At 37.3% G+C, this 20,438-nt stretch overlaps 1 protein-coding gene across 1 annotated transcript in view; it reads right to left on the bottom strand.

Annotated features, from left to right (window-relative positions):
• The window catches only part of ryr2a (ryanodine receptor 2a (cardiac)), a 144,216-nt gene that overhangs the window by 12,031 nt on the left and 111,747 nt on the right, over positions 1 to 20,438 (bottom strand). The window contains exons 74-96 of the mRNA XM_067370143.1: positions 20,092 to 20,198; positions 19,953 to 20,004; positions 19,815 to 19,865; positions 19,567 to 19,666; positions 19,406 to 19,485; positions 16,998 to 17,074; positions 16,688 to 16,761; positions 14,986 to 15,003; positions 10,972 to 11,052; positions 9,918 to 10,006; positions 9,707 to 9,835; positions 9,527 to 9,631; positions 9,360 to 9,441; positions 6,495 to 7,801; positions 5,951 to 6,024; positions 5,710 to 5,851; positions 5,455 to 5,556; positions 4,285 to 4,476; positions 3,011 to 3,141; positions 1,038 to 1,080; positions 800 to 933; positions 613 to 673; positions 381 to 527 (exon numbers count right to left, since the gene is read on the bottom strand). Coding sequence (XP_067226244.1) covers positions 381 to 527; positions 613 to 673; positions 800 to 933; positions 1,038 to 1,080; positions 3,011 to 3,141; positions 4,285 to 4,476; positions 5,455 to 5,556; positions 5,710 to 5,851; positions 5,951 to 6,024; positions 6,495 to 7,801; positions 9,360 to 9,441; positions 9,527 to 9,631; positions 9,707 to 9,835; positions 9,918 to 10,006; positions 10,972 to 11,052; positions 14,986 to 15,003; positions 16,688 to 16,761; positions 16,998 to 17,074; positions 19,406 to 19,485; positions 19,567 to 19,666; positions 19,815 to 19,865; positions 19,953 to 20,004; positions 20,092 to 20,198 — 3,378 coding nt within the window. The remainder of the gene's footprint in view (positions 1 to 380; positions 528 to 612; positions 674 to 799; positions 934 to 1,037; positions 1,081 to 3,010; positions 3,142 to 4,284; positions 4,477 to 5,454; positions 5,557 to 5,709; positions 5,852 to 5,950; positions 6,025 to 6,494; positions 7,802 to 9,359; positions 9,442 to 9,526; positions 9,632 to 9,706; positions 9,836 to 9,917; positions 10,007 to 10,971; positions 11,053 to 14,985; positions 15,004 to 16,687; positions 16,762 to 16,997; positions 17,075 to 19,405; positions 19,486 to 19,566; positions 19,667 to 19,814; positions 19,866 to 19,952; positions 20,005 to 20,091; positions 20,199 to 20,438) is intronic.

Raw genomic sequence — 20,438 nt, 5'->3', positions numbered from 1 at the left:
CAGACAGATAGATAGATAGATAGATAGATAGATAGATAGATAGATAGATAGATAGATAGATAGATAGATAGATAGATAGATAGACAGACAGATAGATAGATAGGATAGACAGATAGATAGATAGATAGATAGATAGATAGATAGATGATAGGATAGACATATAGATAGATAGACAGACAGACAGACAGACAGACGGATAGATAGATAGATAGATAGATAGATAGATAGATAGATAGATAGATAGATAGATAGACAGACAGACAGACAGACAGACAGACAGACAGACAGATAGACAGATAGACAGATAGATAGATAGATAGATAGATAGAGGTCAGTTCTGTGTGGTTAATCAAGGTAAACAGAGCTTTATCCAGTTTAACCTGTTTGCCATTGTGCGTGACAGAAGACAGGATGGTCCTGAGCGTCTTGAAGCCCATGGCGATGTCCAGCAGATGGGCAGCGAAGAAGAAGTTATTGTAGTGACCGAGGATGGACATGCTCATGTACCAGGCCAGATACAGGAACGACTGCAGGACACATAATCACAAAGACCAGATCAAACCTGACAAAACCAGCAGCAACTACAGACAAACATGAGGAGCAGTTACTGACGTTATCTGTGAAGACGACACCCAGCTTCCAGATCTGATACTTCACATCGATTGAGTTCAGTCTGAAAAAATAAAAGAAGGAACGGTCAGTGAATCCAACAGTGCAATGAAATCAGTCAAATGAGCAATGCTTGACAAATCAAAGACAAAAGCTGTCACTAATACTGAATGGTCAAACACACACTCACACTGCGGCCAGTGAACTGTCTCTCTTTGGTTTCTTTTTCTCGTGGGCATCACTGAAGTCCAGCGCGGCTTTATCCATCCCGAGCAGCTCACTGATCCGATCATGTCCATAAAACTCTCCATACTTATCCATCACCTACACAACACACACACACTTATTTCAGATGTTTCTTATGAGAGTCTTTTATCTTTCATGATAAATGAGTGTGTCTGTATCAGTGCAAACATCTCCAAACTCACCTTCCGCTTCACAAATTTATCCCAGTAATTGTTTGGGAAGGACCTGAAAGATGAAATCATCATTAGATCACAGAAACATGTTCATAAATCACAAAGATCCTCGCGACACAACTGCAGTGAGAAATGACATATAAAATCATTATCCTGAAGCTTTAACCCTTGAAATATACATGTGCTTCATCTGTGCAGATTTATATTTATTATTATTTAATTTTTACATTTTATATTTAAGTTTTATATTTTTATTTAATTCAGCATTAGTATTCCTATCACAATCTCACAAACCACCATTTGGAAAACCGTGATTTAATTGATGTAATTAAATTTAAATAAGAATTATGTCTCATCACTGTAAAATCAAAATTTAGAATGCACATTTAATGTATTACTAATAATATAAAAAATTTAAATATAGTTTTAAAAAATGTATATTATGTATATAAATGTGTAAGTACAGCATGTAAAGTTCCAAGCATGATACCCTAGACAATATAATCCTGGTGTCCATTCAATTACCTAACTAACTAACTAACTAACTAACTAACTAACTAACTAACTAACTAACTAACTACCAACCAATTAACCAGCTAACTAACTAACTAATCAGCTAGCTAGCTAACTAACAAACAAACAAACAAAGAACTAACCAGCTAACTAACTACCAACTAAATAACCAGCTTGCTAACTATTAAATTAAAAATAACCAGCTAGCTAACTAACTTATCAGCTAGCTAACAAACAAGAAAACAAACAACTATCTAACTAACAACTAACTATCAACTAACCAACTAGCTAGCTAACTAACTAACCAGCTCACTAACAACTAGCTAACTACCAACTAACCAGCTAGCTAACTAACTATCAACTAACTAACCAGCGAGCTAACTAACTAATCAAAACTAACCAACCAACCAACCAGCTAACTAACTAATCAGCTAGGCAACTAGATAAACAAACAAACATAGCTAGCTAGCTAACTATCAACTAACTAACCAGTGATCTAACTAACTATCAACTAACTAACTAGCTAGCTAAATAACTAACCAACCAGCTAGCTAGCTAACCAACCAACCAACCAACCAACCAACAAACAAACAACTAGCTAACTAACAACTAACTAACTATCAACTAACCAACTAGCTAGCTAACTAACTAACCAGCTCACTAACAAACAACTAGCTAACTAAATAACTAACAAACAAACAAACAAACAAACAAACAAACAAACAAACAAACAAACAAACAAACAAACAACTAACTAGCTAACTATCAACTAACTAACCAGCTATCTAACTAGTTAGCAACTAACTAACTAACTAACCAGCTAGCTAGCTAGCTAGCAAACAAACAAACAACTAACTAACTAACTATCAACTAAGCTAGCTAGCTAACTAACTAGTTAACCAACAAACAACTAGCGAACTATCAACTAACTAACTAACTAAATATCAACTAAGCAACTAGCTAGCTAACTAACCAGCTCACTAACAAACAACTAGCTAACTAACTAAATAAATAACAAACTAACTAACTAACTAACTAACTAGATTACTAACTAGCAACTAACTAACCAGCTATCTAACTAGTTAGCAACTAACTATCAACTAACTAACCAGCTAACTAACTAACTAGTTAATAAACAACTAAATAAATTTACAAATGATACTGGTAAAAAATGACTTAATTTCAGAAGTACAGGGAAAATAAACTGACTGGAGCAGCACAGTAGAAACTGACATCACAACACAGAAAACTGACTTCCAGCACAGAAAACTTGATTAAAACTGATTATAATAGCAGTAATGCAGATGTGTCACGTCGTGTTTTGTTATTCTGTCAAATCATGCAATAACATGTCTCTGTCCTAATGACCGCCCTACATCATTAGCATTTTTCATTAGGTCACCTCATTACCGCAGTGTTCCTGATTGAAAGCAGTTGTGGCGAGAACATGAACCTCATCTGTCACTCACTGTGTATTGATGACCAGCCGGTCCCACTGGCCTTTAATATCATCTTCTGAGGGCTGTTCAGTGATGTACAGGCCGTCAAACTCCAGCTTTCTGGCCACTTCCTTCTCTCGCTTGAAAATCACCAGAGGAACCTTGAGGAGAAACACAATATGAGCTAACGAGGAGCCTCATAAAGCATTATGAATCATCACAGCTCTGTTTTCTATTAAAGGCATATTTCAGAAATAATAATTGGAGCGTTTATTAAAACCCTCTTAAACTGATACTGCTGGGCATCTCATCCTTTATTTAAATCTGGCAGGTTTATTGTTTCAGTAACTGGATTTCATTGGAATTAATGAAACCAGGTTGTCTGGCTATCACCAGACAAAGCTCAATTTAAAATTGAACATTGGTCTGTGGAGTCTGCTATGTATTTTCTACTTTTCTACACAAGAGGTGTGATCAACGAGCATTATTCACGCAATTGGATAGTCCTTCAACCAATCAGATCAACGATCTGGGTGATGTACTTTGCAGAGCAACGTGAAAACTCCAGACAGGTTTAGTTTGTATAGAGGGTATGCATCGACGTCACTTTCCCGTCGGAACGCGCTCCCTCAGCTGGACTGAGTGGCAAAAGAACCTGCTGCATGACTGGATTTAATAGAGGAAACTGCGAAAACGCAAGTAAAACTAACGAATTACACTAAAGGTTGGACTCGAAAGTGTTTCTTACAGCTTGTCAAATAAACCTAATCCATGGATATTGACATGCAGGCTGGAGTTGTCCTTCCTGACATTTATATGTGCCTGATTTGATGCCGGGGAAATACATAAAGCAAATCTGCAGGTGAATATTTTATATAACTACAATATAGGTAGGTTTAAATCCAGACTGTGTTGCCGGGAGAAATCAAATCGCCGGAAGATCAGGCTGGGTTTACCCAGTCTAGAAACCAGGTCCAGTTTAAATAAAATGTTGCCTTGTGTGAATAATATCAGGACTTTTTAGGCCAGTGTTTGCTGTGTTGGTCAATCATCTGTCAAACTGTACATTATTCTGGATTTTGGGTGAATTATTAGCTGCTGTGAGCATGAAACGATCAAACTTCAGGAGACATTTAGAAACCACTAATAAATAAACAAAATTTCAGCGTTTGCGTTTGATGATGTTTTAATTTACTTTCATGCAGTAAATAATTCTGGTTCACTAGTAGTGGTTTGATGCAAAATCTGGTTCCTGAAGTGGTTGAGAAGCACTGATCCGATCAGAGATGTCCACTGTCTCGTACCTTCAAGCAGTAGTAGCCGATGATACAGAAGAAGGAGATGACCGTGTGCAGGATGGCTAGGATCCGCAGGGTGGGCTCCATGTATCCGCTGCTCTCCTCCAGCACAAAGTGCACAGTGACCGGGCGAGTGCCGGTGCCGGCCAGAGGGTCCCACCGCACGCTGGTGTCCGAGGACGCGCTGAACAACACCTCCTTACCCTCGGTCACGGCTGAGGACGTGGACACCTTCACAAGGGAGGAAACTAAAGCTCAGATACACAAACACTGCACTGGAAATCAAGTGTTCTTATGTGAGTGCGTGTGATTGTTCTGGGTGGTTGATATCGGTGTTTGCCAGGGTTTTCTGAGTGGTTGCTAGGTGCATCCCTACTGGGTGATATTCTCCTCTCTGGGTAAGTCAGAGGGTTAAATGGTTAGTTCACCCAAAAATGAACTTCACCTCAAGCCATCCTAGGTGTAAATGACCATCTTCTTTCAGAAGATGAACACAATTGGAGTTATATTAAAAAATACCCTGGCTCTTCCCAGCATCCTGGCTCTTGAAAGTTATGAAGCTCAAAGTTCAATGCAAAGGGAGATATTTGCTACAACGAGCTTCTTCCCAGGTTGGTGACATCACTAACCCCAAAATTTACATAAACCCCGCCCCCGGGAACACGCAACAAATGGGGTGAGGCCATGTTCAACTCCGCAGCAACTACATCAATTTATCCACTAACCATTCAGAAACGTCTAAAAGTTGTAACTTCTTCCTGAGTCTCTCCATCAGTGTCGACTCCGGTTTGAGCAATGTAAGGCTGAACCCCTTTGTCATTTTGGCTGCGTGAGATTCTCCAGCTTTGTTGTTGTTGAGCTCTTAAAGCTCCGCCCTCTTCTGGGAAGGGGGCGGGAGCAGCAGCTCATTTGCATTTAAAGGGACACACACAAAAACGGCGTGTTTTTGCTCACACCCAAATAGGGGCAAATTAAATGATCTGTGGAGTATTTTGAGCTGAAACTTCACAGACACATTCTGGAGACACCAGAGACTTCTTGTGAAAGGGGCATAATAGGCCTCCTATAATATAACTCCTAAGACGGCTTGAGGGTGAGTAAATCATGGGATAATTTTCATTTTTGAGTGAACTAACCCTTTAAGGGATTGTTCAGATGACTCACTAGCAAACACACAAAAGTGTGAATTACCTTGTAAAACAGCAGAATGAAGTTGATTGCAAAGGCCACAAACAAAGCCAACATTCTCATGTTGTAGAAATTTCGTGCAAAATAGTTCTGCAGGAGAAGAAAAAGAGATACCATATCAGAGCACACACATGTGTAAAGCACACGCTCAAACAACTCCCTCCTGAGAAGGTGGCTCTATGATCCATCTGACATTCTGCATGACATTATGAGACACAAACACGAGATCTAAGGGGCTCTGACCAGCAGCTTGCGTTGATAAGCGATGATTTTCTTCCAGAAGGCTGACTCCTGCAGATCAGGCTCATCTGCTCTGGAGTAGTGCAGTCTGACCTTGCGCTTCACCGCTTCGTCCTTCTTCTGTGCTTTCTCTCCATTTTCCCTTCTTAGAAAGGGGTTGAGTCAGAACTCAGAATGTAAATATTATGATGACGACATAAACGCTATCGGTCAACAAACACAATTCCATGTCGGCAAGACTTACTCGGCTTTCTCAGGCACTGATTTGGTCTCCTCCGCAACTTCATTGTTGTCAGTTGAGGATGACGAGCCCTTTGTCTGACAGAACCAACAGTGAAGGAGTTAAAAACCCAACAGATTCATGTCATTATTGAAACAGACCTGAGACATCTTGTGGTTTGATTTCACCAAGTACATGTTCCTGGATCAACATCTTTGTTCCAATTGACCAATCAGATTTGAGGGACACGTTTACAGTTTAGGTCAATTTTAAAATGTGGATTTGGTATTATTCACCAATCAATTCCCACTGATTTCAGGGATAAGTTATGGTTAGGGTTAGGTTTAAGGGTAGGGATTGGTTTTCAAACAGGACCCAGACAGCAACACAGTGTTGGCCCAGATCCGGCCCACATCTGTGGATTCCACACAGGCCAGATGTGGGCCGACACTATGTTGCTTTCTGGGGAATGTTGTTCCAGGATCAATAAAATATGTTGATCCAGAAACATGTCTTACTTGGCAAAATCACGGCGACTGTGACGCACTAAGACCATAAAAGCCGTTACCTGGTGTCGTCTGCGGAGCTCAGGTGAGAGTGTGGGTGGCTGCGGGACAGGTGTATTGAGCAAATCCGTGAGGCTGGCATTTGGATTGTGAGGCATCAGTTTATACTGCCCTCCCTCTCTCTTCAGATCCAAACCGAATATATCGGACAGGACGTCGGTGTCGTCTGTGGCCACAGTCAGATCGGCAAGGTCTTCCTCGGGTGAGGTTTTGTCAAGGTGTTTCTTCTCGCCCTCTTCCGTCTCTCCCCTCACTTCGTCCTGAGTCGGGTCGGGCATGTTGGCCAGGAGCTCCGACACCTTCATGGTCTTGGCGCCCTCCACCAGACTCCCCCCGAGAAAGCTGTTGTATGTGATCCGGAAGAATCCTCGAGCGACGCTGAAGGCGAAGTGCAGCAGACCCAGCAGGACGCTCCAATAGAAGGACACTAGCGTGGTCACCATGTCCTTCACCGTCATCTTCTTGGCTTTCTTTACCTGCTTCTTGAGGCTTTTCATGGACAGCACCTTCATTAAGAGCATCACGTTGTATCGTAGAGCGAAGAGAGCTGTTCGCACGGTGGTGACGGAGAAGAAGCCCATCTCGGGACTCTCCTCATCGGGTTTCTCCCTCTCGCTGTCCTCTTTGCTAGCCGAGCGCTCAGCGGCGTCAGACATCTGCGCAGCCAACTGCATCTCAAAGATGGTGTCTTCACAGAAGTTGACGAAGAGCTCCATTTTCTCCTTCTCACCACCTTCGTTCACCACATCGAAGATGAACTGCCGTTTGGACTCCTTGACCTGTGGCTTCTCCCACTGGGTGCGACTGGACTCGCTGATCTCAAAGTACACTCGTTCGATCCGCTTGGCGCTGCCCATGATCTCGATGCGGCCCAGGTACGGCTGGAAGTAGTTCAGCACGCTTTCGGCCAGCTCCAGGAAGGTCTGGAGGCGAGAGTCATGGGGCATATGCTCCGAGAGGTTGGTCAGGAGAACGGCAACGTTGAAGCCGATGTCCTTCGCCGGCTCGTGGAAGCGTTCGACGAACTCTTCGTAGTCCAAGAGCTCATTTTCATCTGTTTCCGCACAGGAGAGCAGGAATTCTGTCTCAGATTGGGTGTAATGTTTATGGCTCTCCATGGCCTTGTGGAAATCCCTCTTGGAGATGACGCCTTTGCCATCAGGGTCGTACTCTTTGAAGGCATCTGATGACGTCAGATCTTTCAGTTTGAGGAACATGTCAAAGAACTTCAGAATCATCTCTACGTTGTTTGAGGACTCCACCAACATGTCCACCATCTGCTTTCCAATGGTACCATTCACAACATTTCCTAAAACAAAGGGAAGATGATTAAGGTAATTCATCTTCCTGGTAGTGAATGTTAACTAGCTAGCAGTGTTCATTTTGTTGACAAATAATTTTAGTCAACAACATTTTTCGAATGTTTTGAATGACAAAAACTATGACAAAAATCTACTGATATTTTCGTCAACTAATAAAAATGAGATGAAAATGTTAGGGAGGGCTGATTTGGGAAAAGATCCAGTCAGAACTGATGTCCTGAGCTGTAGATGCGCACATTTGAACTGCAACGTGCTGATCTACCTGGCGGGACATACGTTGGCATACATTTGTTGCATGGCTCATTAAATATTCAAAAATGTAAACGTCTGGGAGAAAGAGAAAAGCAGACACATGGATAGATCTGAAAAAGCGTGACAACACAAAAGAGAGTTCTGTTCAGTATGGTTTTCTGTGCTCACACACCTGAAGTGCGTAGCTGCGTACCCAGAAAGCTAGACAGCAGACGAGTACTGAATTGAGCTCTCTTTCGAGTCTCAATGGACAATTACACAAAATTATGTCAAAATGTCAGATTTGGAGAGTATTTGGAGAGTATTCACGTGACATTGTGTTAGTGACATCACTAACCCTAAAATTTACATAAACCCCGCCCCTGAGAATATGCAACAAAGAGGGCGGGGCCATGTTGGGCTGCTTTAGAGAAGAGGAAGAGTTGTTGTAGTAGAGTGTTGTTGTCATGCCGTCATTTTACGCCAAACGAGGGTCAATTCAACACAAAAGATGAACATGACGGCACATGCTAGTGGATGAGTTGAATCAACTCCACAGCAACTACATCAATTTATCCACTGACCATTCAGAAACGACTAAAAGTTGTAACTTCTTCCTGAGTCTCTCCATCAGTGTCGACTCCGGTTTGAACAATGTAAGGCTGAACCCCGTTACTGACAATCCTCATTTTGTCTGCGTGAGATTCTCCAGCTTTGTTATTGTTGAGCTGTTAAAGCTCCGCCCTCTTCTGGAAAGTGGGCGGGGAGCAGCAGCTCATTTGCATTTAAAGGGACACACACAAAAACGGCGTGTTTTTGCTCACACCCAAATAGGGGAAAATTTGACAAGCTATAATAAATGATCTGTGGGGGATTTTGAGCTGAAACTTCACACACACATTCTGAAGAGACTTATATTACATCTTGTGAAAGGGGCATTATAGGTCCCCTTTAAGAGAAAGTAAACAGTTGTGAGAATATCAGATGCATATCAGTGTATTGGATTCACGCATTCGGTCTTAAAGTGACAGCAGCATAATAAACCTAATGCCGTCTATGCCTGGAATATTAATCAAACAAGCATTCACTGCTATTTAATCAGGAATAATTATATTCCTTAATTATGCATTACAGTTTAACTAAACCCATTAGATTTTACGTGACTAAGACTAAAACTAAAACAATTCAGATGACTAAAATATGACTAAAATTAAATGGCATTTTAGCCAAAAGTCTATGACTACAACTAAATCAAAATTTGCTGTCAAAATTAACATTGCTAACTAGTCATTCAATCAAACAAAGTGAACTGACCCTCCAACATGGACAAGAGCATCACAACCATGTCCTTCTGAAGATCCATGAGCTCCTTCAACAGCTCGATTTGGCTTGAATCCTGCAGCATAAATAATATCACAGTAACTAATCTGGGCGTAACTGGGGTTTTAGAGGGTTTGTTGAGCATCATGGTAGATGTTTACCTGAGACAGCTTCATCTGCATATGTGCAAAAACGTGCAGGAAACCAACAACTGCATCCCACAGGCGACTGTGAGCCAGACTCTGCTGATTCCCCGTGCAAGGGCCCTGAAACCACACAACGATTATTGAGATGACTGGATTCCGTCTGCGTTTTTTGCACATGTGGAAGATCGGCCGTACCTGAATGTACTCTGTGAGAGTGTTGAAGACTTGTTTGGCTACATTGATTGCTTTGGAGAAGTTCCGCTGGCCTTGTTCATCGATGACGTCTTTCCCAGAATAGTACCAGTAGAAATCACTGATGGACTCCTGAGGATGCGTAGAGCACACGTGTGTCAGATGTGTGATATCAGAACGTGATGGAGAAGGTGTTCACGGAGGAACCGCTCACCTGGACTCGGAGCAGATAATCCACCGTCGAGATGATGATGTTGACCGTCGTGTTGTTACCCGTCTGCGTTCGCAGGTAGTTCTGGAAATCTGATGCACGGACACACAATTGTTGTCATTATCGTTATATAAAAAGGTGAAGCAACATCATACCGTACATGAAGGACATGATTAATAACTGTAGGTCAACAAATCACTGTAAATGTGGTTACTAGCAGGTATGCAACGCCTACCTTTCATGATCTAATCAACTCCTGATGGACAAAATCTCATTCTACATTTTTTCATAATGCTTTTTACTCAGAAATATATAGTATTATGAAATTATTGATTACAGCAAAGGTCTAGGGGAAAAGTATAGAGAAAAACTGTAAAAACTGTAAAAATAAATAAACCTAATAAATAAAAACATTTGATTAAGATGAAATAAATAAAACATGACTTAAATAATATACATTTGATTACAATAAATTGATGAATAAATAAAATTTTATTTAAATAAGTAAAGTACTATAAGTAGAAAAGAATGCAACAACAGAAACTAAATAAAGAAAAAAAAACATGATTTAAATAAGTTTGAAAAAAATAAAATATAAATTGATTTAAATAATAAATTTGATATGAAAGCAATAAACAAAATGTTATGTAAATAAATAAACAAACAAAAAACATTTAATAAAATGAATAAAACTGATTAAATAAAAAATATTTAAATAAATACATGGCATAAATACATAAATAAAATTTGTAAATAGATAAGTGAATAAGCAAAATAAATGAATAAATTTGACTTAAATAAATAAAATGATTAAAATGTCCAAATAAAAGTTTATTTAAATAAATAATACATCTAACAGTACAGTAATGTGGACAGTAGAAAAAATTATGTAACATATAATAAAATAAATATTTAAATAAATAATATTATATATATAACAAATATAAATATAATATAAATATATAAAAATATGTAGCACACTATACCAACACTATGACACACTACACAGCACAGATAGTTAGTAGGCATGAAGCCTCAGTGGTCAGGTGAGACGCACCTGAATTGTGTCCCTCACAGAGCAGCTGGAGGAAGCGGAAGAGGTCGCAGGTGAACTCGTCATCTTGCATGACCTTCTCACCTGCGCGGCAGCAGAGTCAGACGTTAGAGCCGCTGTGATCACAAGTGTGAACACACTGACACACACACACACTGTAAATGAGACGTCTGAGGTCAGAGGTCACAGGTCAGATCCCTACAGTCGTACAGCATTTACACTTCATCTCAGATTACATTGAGGACTGAAGATTAAATGAATGCAATAAAAATATGTTTATATTTGGGGAATATATTTGGAAATGTGCTGGGATCATCAGTCATGGTATCACACCGAAGACACAAGCTTCCTATAAAACACTGTAAGATGACAGGAGAGATCTGACGGATGTCACCTGATCCGTGAGACGTCTGCAGACGGAGAGCGGCTCTGATCGCGCGGGAGGAACATGATGGCAAATGTTGCTGAATGTCACAGTATTTGAGGAAGAGCAGCTGTGCTCTAAACACCGGTGTCACAACTATGAATAACCTCCAGAAAAACACAGAAATGTTGTTCTCACAAGCCAACCTGAAAGTGCTTGAACTTTCCTTCAGTATCTGAGGGATTCTGTGCCAAAACTGAGTGAGCTCCCTACATAGACAGCAAGATAAGATGCACTGGTGAATCCGAAAGGAAGATGCCATCATTGTGTTTCTTTTTGGACAAATTCTGAAGCAGCATTGCATCTTGCAAAATACTGCAAAATAATAAAAATTTATTTAAAATAAAAATAATAACACACACACAAAAAAAACCTCCAAAACGAAAAATAGTACTGTAAAATATTTTTATAAAACAGTGCTCTAAAATAATAATAAAATAGTGCTCTAATATAATAAAAAATATTACTCTTAAATGACCTCTTTAAAATAATAATAAAAAAACTTAATAATGTAATAATGAATAATAATTATTAATATTAATAATATTAATAATACTTAATATTAATACAAAAATAGACAATAGAAATTATTACTCTAAAACATTACTCCAAAAATATCTCTTAAAAAATAATTCAAAATAATACTACTCTAAAATTTTAAAACAAATTTTTCTAAAAAAAAAGAAAAAGAAAAGAAAGATACTCTAAAAATACTCTAAAATAATAAAAAACTGTAACAATAAAAATATTCCTCTTAAATAAAAAAATTCTAAGACTATAGAAATTCCCAAAAAAAAAACTCCCAAAAAATTATTAATTCAAAAAAATACTACTCTAAAATTTATAACAATTTTTTTAAAATAATATAAAATTACTCTAAAATAATAAACAATTACTATACAAATATTAAAAAAAATTATAACAATAAAGATATTCCTCTAAAATAATAAAAAATTCAACAGAAACTATTACTCTAAAACAATACTCAAAAAATACAATTCAAAATAATACTACTCTAAAATAAAATAAATTATTTTTTTCCCAAAAAAAAAAAAAAAAATTAAAATAATAAAAAATGTTGCTTGAAAATATTACTTTAAAGAAGATTCCTCTAAAATAATAATTATGAAAACGTATCCTTCAGAAAGAATACAGCCTCTTACTCTTCCTTATGAGGAGTAAAAAATGAGAGAAACGTTCATCATTAATATAATTATAATTCATTACTAAAAAATGATGAAAAATGATAAAGTCTAATCAGAGCTGCTGTCTATGCAGAGCGCTCAGTTTCAGCTTTGGAACAGAGCAAATGTAGTTTTTATGAGTTTTTTGACTGTCGTTTGAGATCGAAGGATGAACGCACTTTCAGCTGAGCGTCAGTATGATGATCAACCAGAATCTCCACGCTCAGATTATTACAACTAACTCTCAATGCAGCATGCAAAGATACAAAATGACACCACATTTTGCATTTACTACACATTATGATAAGAATACATGTAAATACACAATATGAAATATCACAGTTATCTGTGGTTTGGTTAGACTTCCTCTGGTCCATCATTCCCACCAGCATTAAAACGCCAAACTGAAGGGATGGAGCATGACGAAACCAGTCGACAGAAATGCAGATGGATGATACGATAGAAAACACGACACTGATCTCCAGAAGAACACAAGAAAACAAAAACAATCACTCTGAAAATAACATGTGGGAGCAAAGAAACAGCCTGACCAGAAACAAAAAGAAGAACAGTGAAGGAAACAACAGGAACGACAGCACACAACACCAACTCAGACCCATCAGGGAGGAAGAGGAAGAGGAAGGAGAGACTGAGGCGACTGCTGCTGAGAGACCATCATCATCATCATCATCATCATCATCATCATCCTCTCAGAGCAGCTCGACCACAACAAACCACAGACACGCTCCTAACCGAACACCCAGCCGCTGCGCCACTGAGAGCCTGACAGGAGAGCAGGAAGGGGAGGAGCTTACAGACTACAGATCCACCCACAGATACGCACGTCTGCTTTTGATAGGCTGCAACAATCAGCGGGTGTTTCTGCAACTACTGCCACTGATTCATACTAAAACTAATCACAAAATAAATTATTTTTACTACTTTTCAAATGCCTTTTATGTATAGATTTGTTTGTTTTACCCTCATCCCAGACTTATAGAAATATAGAAAATATCATAAAAATATTACTCTAAAATAATACAAATATTACCCTAAAATTATAATAATTATTCCTCTAAAATAATACAAATAATACTTTAAAATAATAAAACAATTCCTTGTCTTTATCAAAAGTCATTTTTATCCTGTTAATATTGTAAAAAAAAAAAGCTAATATAATAAAATATTCCTATACAAGTAAAAAAAATATTACTCTAAAAGAATAAAGAATTCTTCTAAAATAATATAAAACATTAATATAAAATAATACAAAACTATAAAACAATAAAACAAAATGCAAAAATAATAAAAATTATTAACATAAAATCTTAATGTATAATAATAAAAATAGTCCTCTAAAATAATAAAAAATAATCTAAAATATATTAAAAAATACTCTAAAATAATAAAATATCCCTCTTAATATAATAAAAATATAATATTTCTAAAAAGTAAAAATATTACTCTAAAACAAAAAAAAATTCTGCAAAAATGATGATAATTACTATACAATGATAAAAAAATTCATGTGTAATAATAAAGTCTTCTAAAATAATAAAAAAGTTCTAAAATAATAAAAAATATTCCTCTAAATATAATAAAAATAACATATCTAAAAATATATATTACTCCAAAACAAAATAAACATTCCTATAAAATAATAAAACAAAATTCTGCAAAAATAATAAAAATTATTAACATAATATAATAAAAAATCTTAATGTATAATAATAAAAATAGTCCTCTAAAATAATAAAAAAATACTCTAAAATATATTACAAAATACTATAAATATTCCTCTAAATATAATAAAAATATATTTTTAAAAGTAAAAAAAAAATATTCTAAAACAAAACAAAATTCTGCAAAAATGATGAAAATTACTATAATAAAAAAATTCATGTATAATAATAAAGTCTTCTAAAATAATAAAAAAAGCTCTAAAATAATAAAAATATTCCTCTAAATATAATAAAAATAACATATCTAAAAAATATATTTTTTAGTCCTATAAAATAATGCAAGAATATTCCTCTAAAATAATCTCAATCTAAACAGATTAGATTTAAGAGTGAAAATTAACATTTCTCCTGAGGACACAGTTAGCAGACAAATAAAATAAAACACGTTTAATTTGGCAAATGTGCCCATAGTTGAAGAAACACCCTTAAATATGAACTTACTTTACATGTCAACACTGCCGTCTATCGGTCAAAACGAGTGTCGGTGTCTCTCTAACCAAAACAGCGTCCCTGTTCATCTCTAAATCCTGAGAGCAAAGCCAGCGCGTGATTGGCTAGAGCTCTAGAGGGGGCGGGGCATGTGACAGGAAACGCAGGGCAGAGGGAAGGTGTTGGGCTCAGGGTCACACACAGCTAAACCACAGCAAACGGCAGAAGGCATAATTACCACGCTCATGAGTGATGACTGAGAGAGGGGAAGACGGTACGTTAACCCAAAAAAAAAAAAAAGAAGAAGAAGAAAAAAAGGAAAGAAAAAAGTGAGAGGTCATACAGGTCACAAGGTCAGTCGTTGTTGATTTTGGATTCAATCAGCACCATTCTGAACAATCACATGATGCGATTTTAACCAGGCGCGACGACCGATCTGTCTGCACTGATCGCAGCCAATCAGAACACAGCATTGTTATACGTGGGCCACGAACAGAAACAGACGGATTCGTGGATTTGTGCCGCGCCTGGTTAGGACTAGTTTAAATACGTCACCTTAACTTACAGGTCTGATGAAACCGTGTCTGACTTTAGCAGAAATGATGCTGATTGAATCCAAACCTGAGTGAATAAAGTGCAGAACTGTTTAGAGAGGGTATCATGAGCAAAAAAAGGCAAAATTCAGAGAGAAATAAAGAGTCAGAGAGAGAAAAACACTTGTGCAGGTTAAAGGAATAGTGCAGACGAACATGAACCTTCCGTCATTTACATGCCTTCGTTTCAGTTCAGACCTGCAGGACCTTCTTTCATCAGTGGAACATGAACAGATGATTCGCAGAATGTTCATGAAGCTCTTTACAGTGAAAGAAAAGGCAAAAGATGCTGTTGAGCTCCAAAAACATGTACAATAATGAGTTTATATTATATATAAATATATATATGTACTCTAAAACAATAAAAAAATTACTCCAAAACAAACTAAAAGAAGACTTCAGATGCAAAAGCCTTCTGAAATTTTCTTCTAAAATTAGCATTTTTATCAAGCGCGTATGTTTAGGTTCACTGATTTCACTTTAATGGCAATTAATAGGTCATTTTCATTGCCATTAAAGTGAAATAACTGAACATAAACATACAAGCTTGATAAAAAATGCTAATTTTATAAGAAAATTTCAGACGACACTTGGAGGCTTTTGCATCTGAAGTCTTCAAATATTCCTATAAAATAATACAAGAATGTTCATCTAAATAATATATATATATATATATATATATATATATATATATATATATATATATATATATATATATATATATATATATATATATATATATATATATATATAAAGATTCCACTGAAGAAAGACACTCTTGCTGGTTTGGAGCGTCACGACGTTGAGTAAATGACAGTGTGTTCATTTTTGGGTGAACTATCCCTTTAAAAGTCATGTTACAACACAGCAAACATAAAGAAACCTGAAAAAGAACTCAAGGAATATAAAATTCATGCTTGATCTTTGAGACTCAAATGAAATGAGGTTTGAAAATAATTGTCAAAAACAGTCACTTATCAAAGACAGCACATGTTAGGGTAGGGTGAGTGTCTCACGCACACCGTTGAGTGCTCTTTTTTCTCATTGCACCCTTGCGAAAAAACATGATTTCTGCTTACAAACATCTGAAGACCATATCAAACATTCATCATACACTCGTACACAAACGTAAAGAAAAAGGATAAAATAACTCAATTTGACAGAGACATCTTCAGAATGGATTCTGGGATACGTGCACTGTAGCATTACTGTATTTTAAAATCTAAATTAACAAAGAAATGGCATGATAAATCAAGTGGAATGAACATGACGATTTCATGCTTGAAAAAAACATCAGATAATATCACATGATTATTAATCAGGTGTTTGTGTTCATATAAATCATACCTGATCCTTCCTCCGTCACCATCCCGAGACCTTCGGCTTTATTCTGCCTCTCAAACGCGTTCAGATCCAGAACACTGGAGCACAAACATCATCACTGATCAACTTTGCAACATCGACATGATTATTGAACTGAATTGATCTGGATATTGTCTTCTGTAGAGCAGTATCTGAATGCGTCTCTTATTCGATGAAGTTTGCATTGATTCTGTTACTGTGAAGCTGATTTGAAACAATCTGTCGTATAAAGCGCTGTAGACACAACTATAATCAGTCATTATTATATCATCATTACACTCAGTTATTGTCTTACCTGCATGACTGCATGAGTCCCGCCAGACTCTGGAAAAATCCAACGTCTCGTTTGTCTTTCAGGTAGTCCAGCATTTTCTGCACAACAAAAATCAGATTGATCACGTCAACATTTGGGTATTGCTTGAATTATCGTTGGAACATTTGGGCCCTCTTCTGTCATTTTTGATTGAAAAATGTATATATTTTGAAATGTTAAAAATTGTAGCTTCGTTTGGAATGAGATGACACTTGGTGACTTTTGTCGCATTAGCAATATGAACACACAAAAAAATCAAGAACATGATTCGGATATAAAAAAAATAGTCACACTTACCTTTTTTTTGGTCAAAAATGACCGATATAGGAAATGAATGGGAAATACAAAAAAATACGAAAACTCAGAGAATCTTTTGTTGGTCAAACTACAAATCAGACACTGTGCAGAAAAAAAGTGCACAACACATTTTGATGTTATGTGTGACAAAATGTCCTCCTCTATGTTCAGGTTTGACTGCAGTAAAATTAATGCAAAAAACTGACACTTCAAATCAACATTTCATACAAAAAAAAATCTAAACCTTGACAAAAAGTAGTCTTTGAGAATGTCTAAGTATAAATCCAAAACTTAATAAAAATAAGTGTTTGTGTCCAAAAACCAATAGAGAATTTATAAGCCACTTTATATAGAGCTCTAGTGGTTACAACATGCATACGTTTTTCTTTTTTTACTCTCACCAAATGGCACTAATCTACCTTCAAAAAATGGATTTTAAATGCCTTGTCTCTATTTTACTCTCTTATTCTACTGCTTTAATTGAAAAATAATTTAAAAATATGTTAGAATTTTTTTTATTATTATTTTCAATGGGGAAAAATAGCTAATAGAAATTGTATAAATATTGCATAGTACCATAAAATACCCTCAGAATTGTATATAATAATCAAAAAACATTATTGAACAAGAATATATTACATTGGTTTTCCTGAAACATAAAAAAGTTACTTTTCAAGGCTTTGGTCACTTTTGACCGTAAAGAAGAGTGTAACTCCTAAACGAAGAGGACCAGAGGGTTAAATCGATAAAAGCAAAATTGGAATTGATTCCAATTCTCGATATCCATCCCTACATATGAATAAGTTTGAATGTGTGCATATTTTAAAATACTATTTGCAAATGGTTTAAAGGTGCCCTAGAATCAAATTTAATTTACCTCGGCATAGTTGAATAACAAGAGTTCAGTACATGGAAATGACATACATTGAGTTGCAAACTCCATTGTTTCCTCCTTCTTATGTAAATCTCATTTGTTTAAAAGACCTCAGAAGAACAGACGAATCTCAACATGACACTGACTGTTACGTAACAGTCGGGATCATTAATATGTATGACCCCAATATTTGCATATGCCAGCCCATGTTCAAGGCATTAGACAAGGGCAGCCAGTATTAACGTCTGGATCTGTGCACAGCTGAATCATCAGACTAGGTAAGCAAGCAAGAACAATAGTGAAAAATGGCAGATGGAGCAATAATAACTGACATGATCCATGATTACATGATATTTTCAGTGATATTTGTAAATTGTCTTTCTAAATGTTTCGTTAGCATGTTGCTAATGTACTGTTAAATGTGGTTAAAGTTACCATCATTTCTCACGGAGACAAGAGCCGTCGCTATTTTCATTATTAAACACTTGCAGTCTGTATAATTCATAAACACAACTTCATTCTTTATAAATCTCTCCAACAGTGTGTAATGTTAGCTTTAGCCACAGAGCACTATCAAACTCATTCAGAATCAAATGTAAACATCCAAATAAACACTGTACTTACATGATCCGACGCATGCAGCATGCATGACAGACATCTTGTAAAGATCCATTTGAGGGTTATATTAGCTGTGTTTATGCAACGTTTTATAGTCGAGAGCTCGGGGGGGGCAGGGAGCGCGAGATTTAAAGGGGCCGCAGCCTGAATCGGTGCATAGTTAATGATGCCTCAAAAATTTATAAAAAAAAAATCTATGGGGTTTTTTGAGCTGAAAACGTCACAGACACATTCAGGGGACACCTTAGACTTATATTACATCTTGAGAAAAAACGTTCTAGGGCACCTTTAAATTGATTACTTCACAGCTACAATTAGGCCGTGTGTCCACCAAAGCGTTTTCTCCTAAGGCCAGCGTATTTTTTCAGTTGTTTTACAATGGAGCACCATATGAACGTCTATTTCACACTGAGCGCTCAGCATTTTTTTCCAGACGTCAAAAGATGAGAAATGTTCAACTGAGTAAAACTCGGCGCTCATTACTGTCACTTTCTACCCAGCCATCCAATCACAGTGGAGGAGGGGCGGTACAAACACCACACCAACAAATGACAACAACAAGGAGCCCAGCAACAAAACAAAATCATAAAAAACATTGTACCTGCTGAACTGTGGAGTTTCCTCCATTAAGTATGGCGATTCCCAGCTTGAGCGTGGAGGCCACCATCGGCCCCATCTCTCCTGCACAACACACACATTCCCATCAGTCCATGATCATCATAAACACACACCAGTTTCTGTGGACGGCGTGTGTTTTCTGACCTTTGCTGGCACTGATGGTCTGCAGCACCATCTCTGCGGCGCCGCGGTCATGAAGTCTGGCCTGCTGATACAGCAGCTTCTGCTTCTCCATCTCCTTCTCCTGCAGACAGATGGGAATAGAGCGTCTTTTGTGCATTTGTCAGGCTGGGAGATCTGTTTAAGACCAGCTGAAACCACATTAGATTAGACGAACAAACATATTTCAACAGGATCGGCCTTCAGAAAGAGACATGCAGACGGACACGTACCTCAAAACTCTTCACCTCTTCCTCGTCGTCTTCCTCTTCATCATGACAGCTCTGTGAGGGACCAAACAAACAGCACATTGATCTGAGCAGAAGCACTTATAAAGCATGTTCTTAAGAACAGATCTAAACTAGTCGTACCTTGGCCATGATGTCAGCGTACGCCATGTAGAGATGATCCTCCTCTAGTTTACTACAACAAAACAACAACAGATCCATGTGGCATCTATCAACAAATCATTGTGTTGTGGACTATATTAATAGGAGAAAGGAAACCCACCATTTCTCGGTCAGCGCGGTTCTGCTGAAGAGTTGTATGAGCTGGTGTAAGGGATCGATGTGTTTGGTCATCTCGTCCTCCTCTGACGGCTCCTCTCCGCCTGCTTTCTAAAACACCAAACAGCCTCAAGCAAGACCCTCAGATACGCTTAAACACTCCAACCACCAGATGAAATACAGTCCATCTACCACAGTTTACGAACGTGAGGAAACAAAACCACTGCAGACTTATGTGCGTTCGTACAGTTAGAGCGCCTTCTATTAGAAAGCTAGTTTAAGAAGACAAGCTAGAAACGAGGATAAACAGAACTCAATACTAGTCTTTCATGCAGATTTACACTGAAGAAC

This window comes from Chanodichthys erythropterus, chromosome 19 (genome assembly GCF_024489055.1).
Source record: "Chanodichthys erythropterus isolate Z2021 chromosome 19, ASM2448905v1, whole genome shotgun sequence".
In the NCBI taxonomy this organism is placed as follows: Eukaryota; Metazoa; Chordata; class Actinopteri; order Cypriniformes; family Xenocyprididae; genus Chanodichthys; species Chanodichthys erythropterus.
Note: the sequence above shows the minus strand (reverse complement) of the source record. Positions and strands in the feature narration are given on the sequence as shown.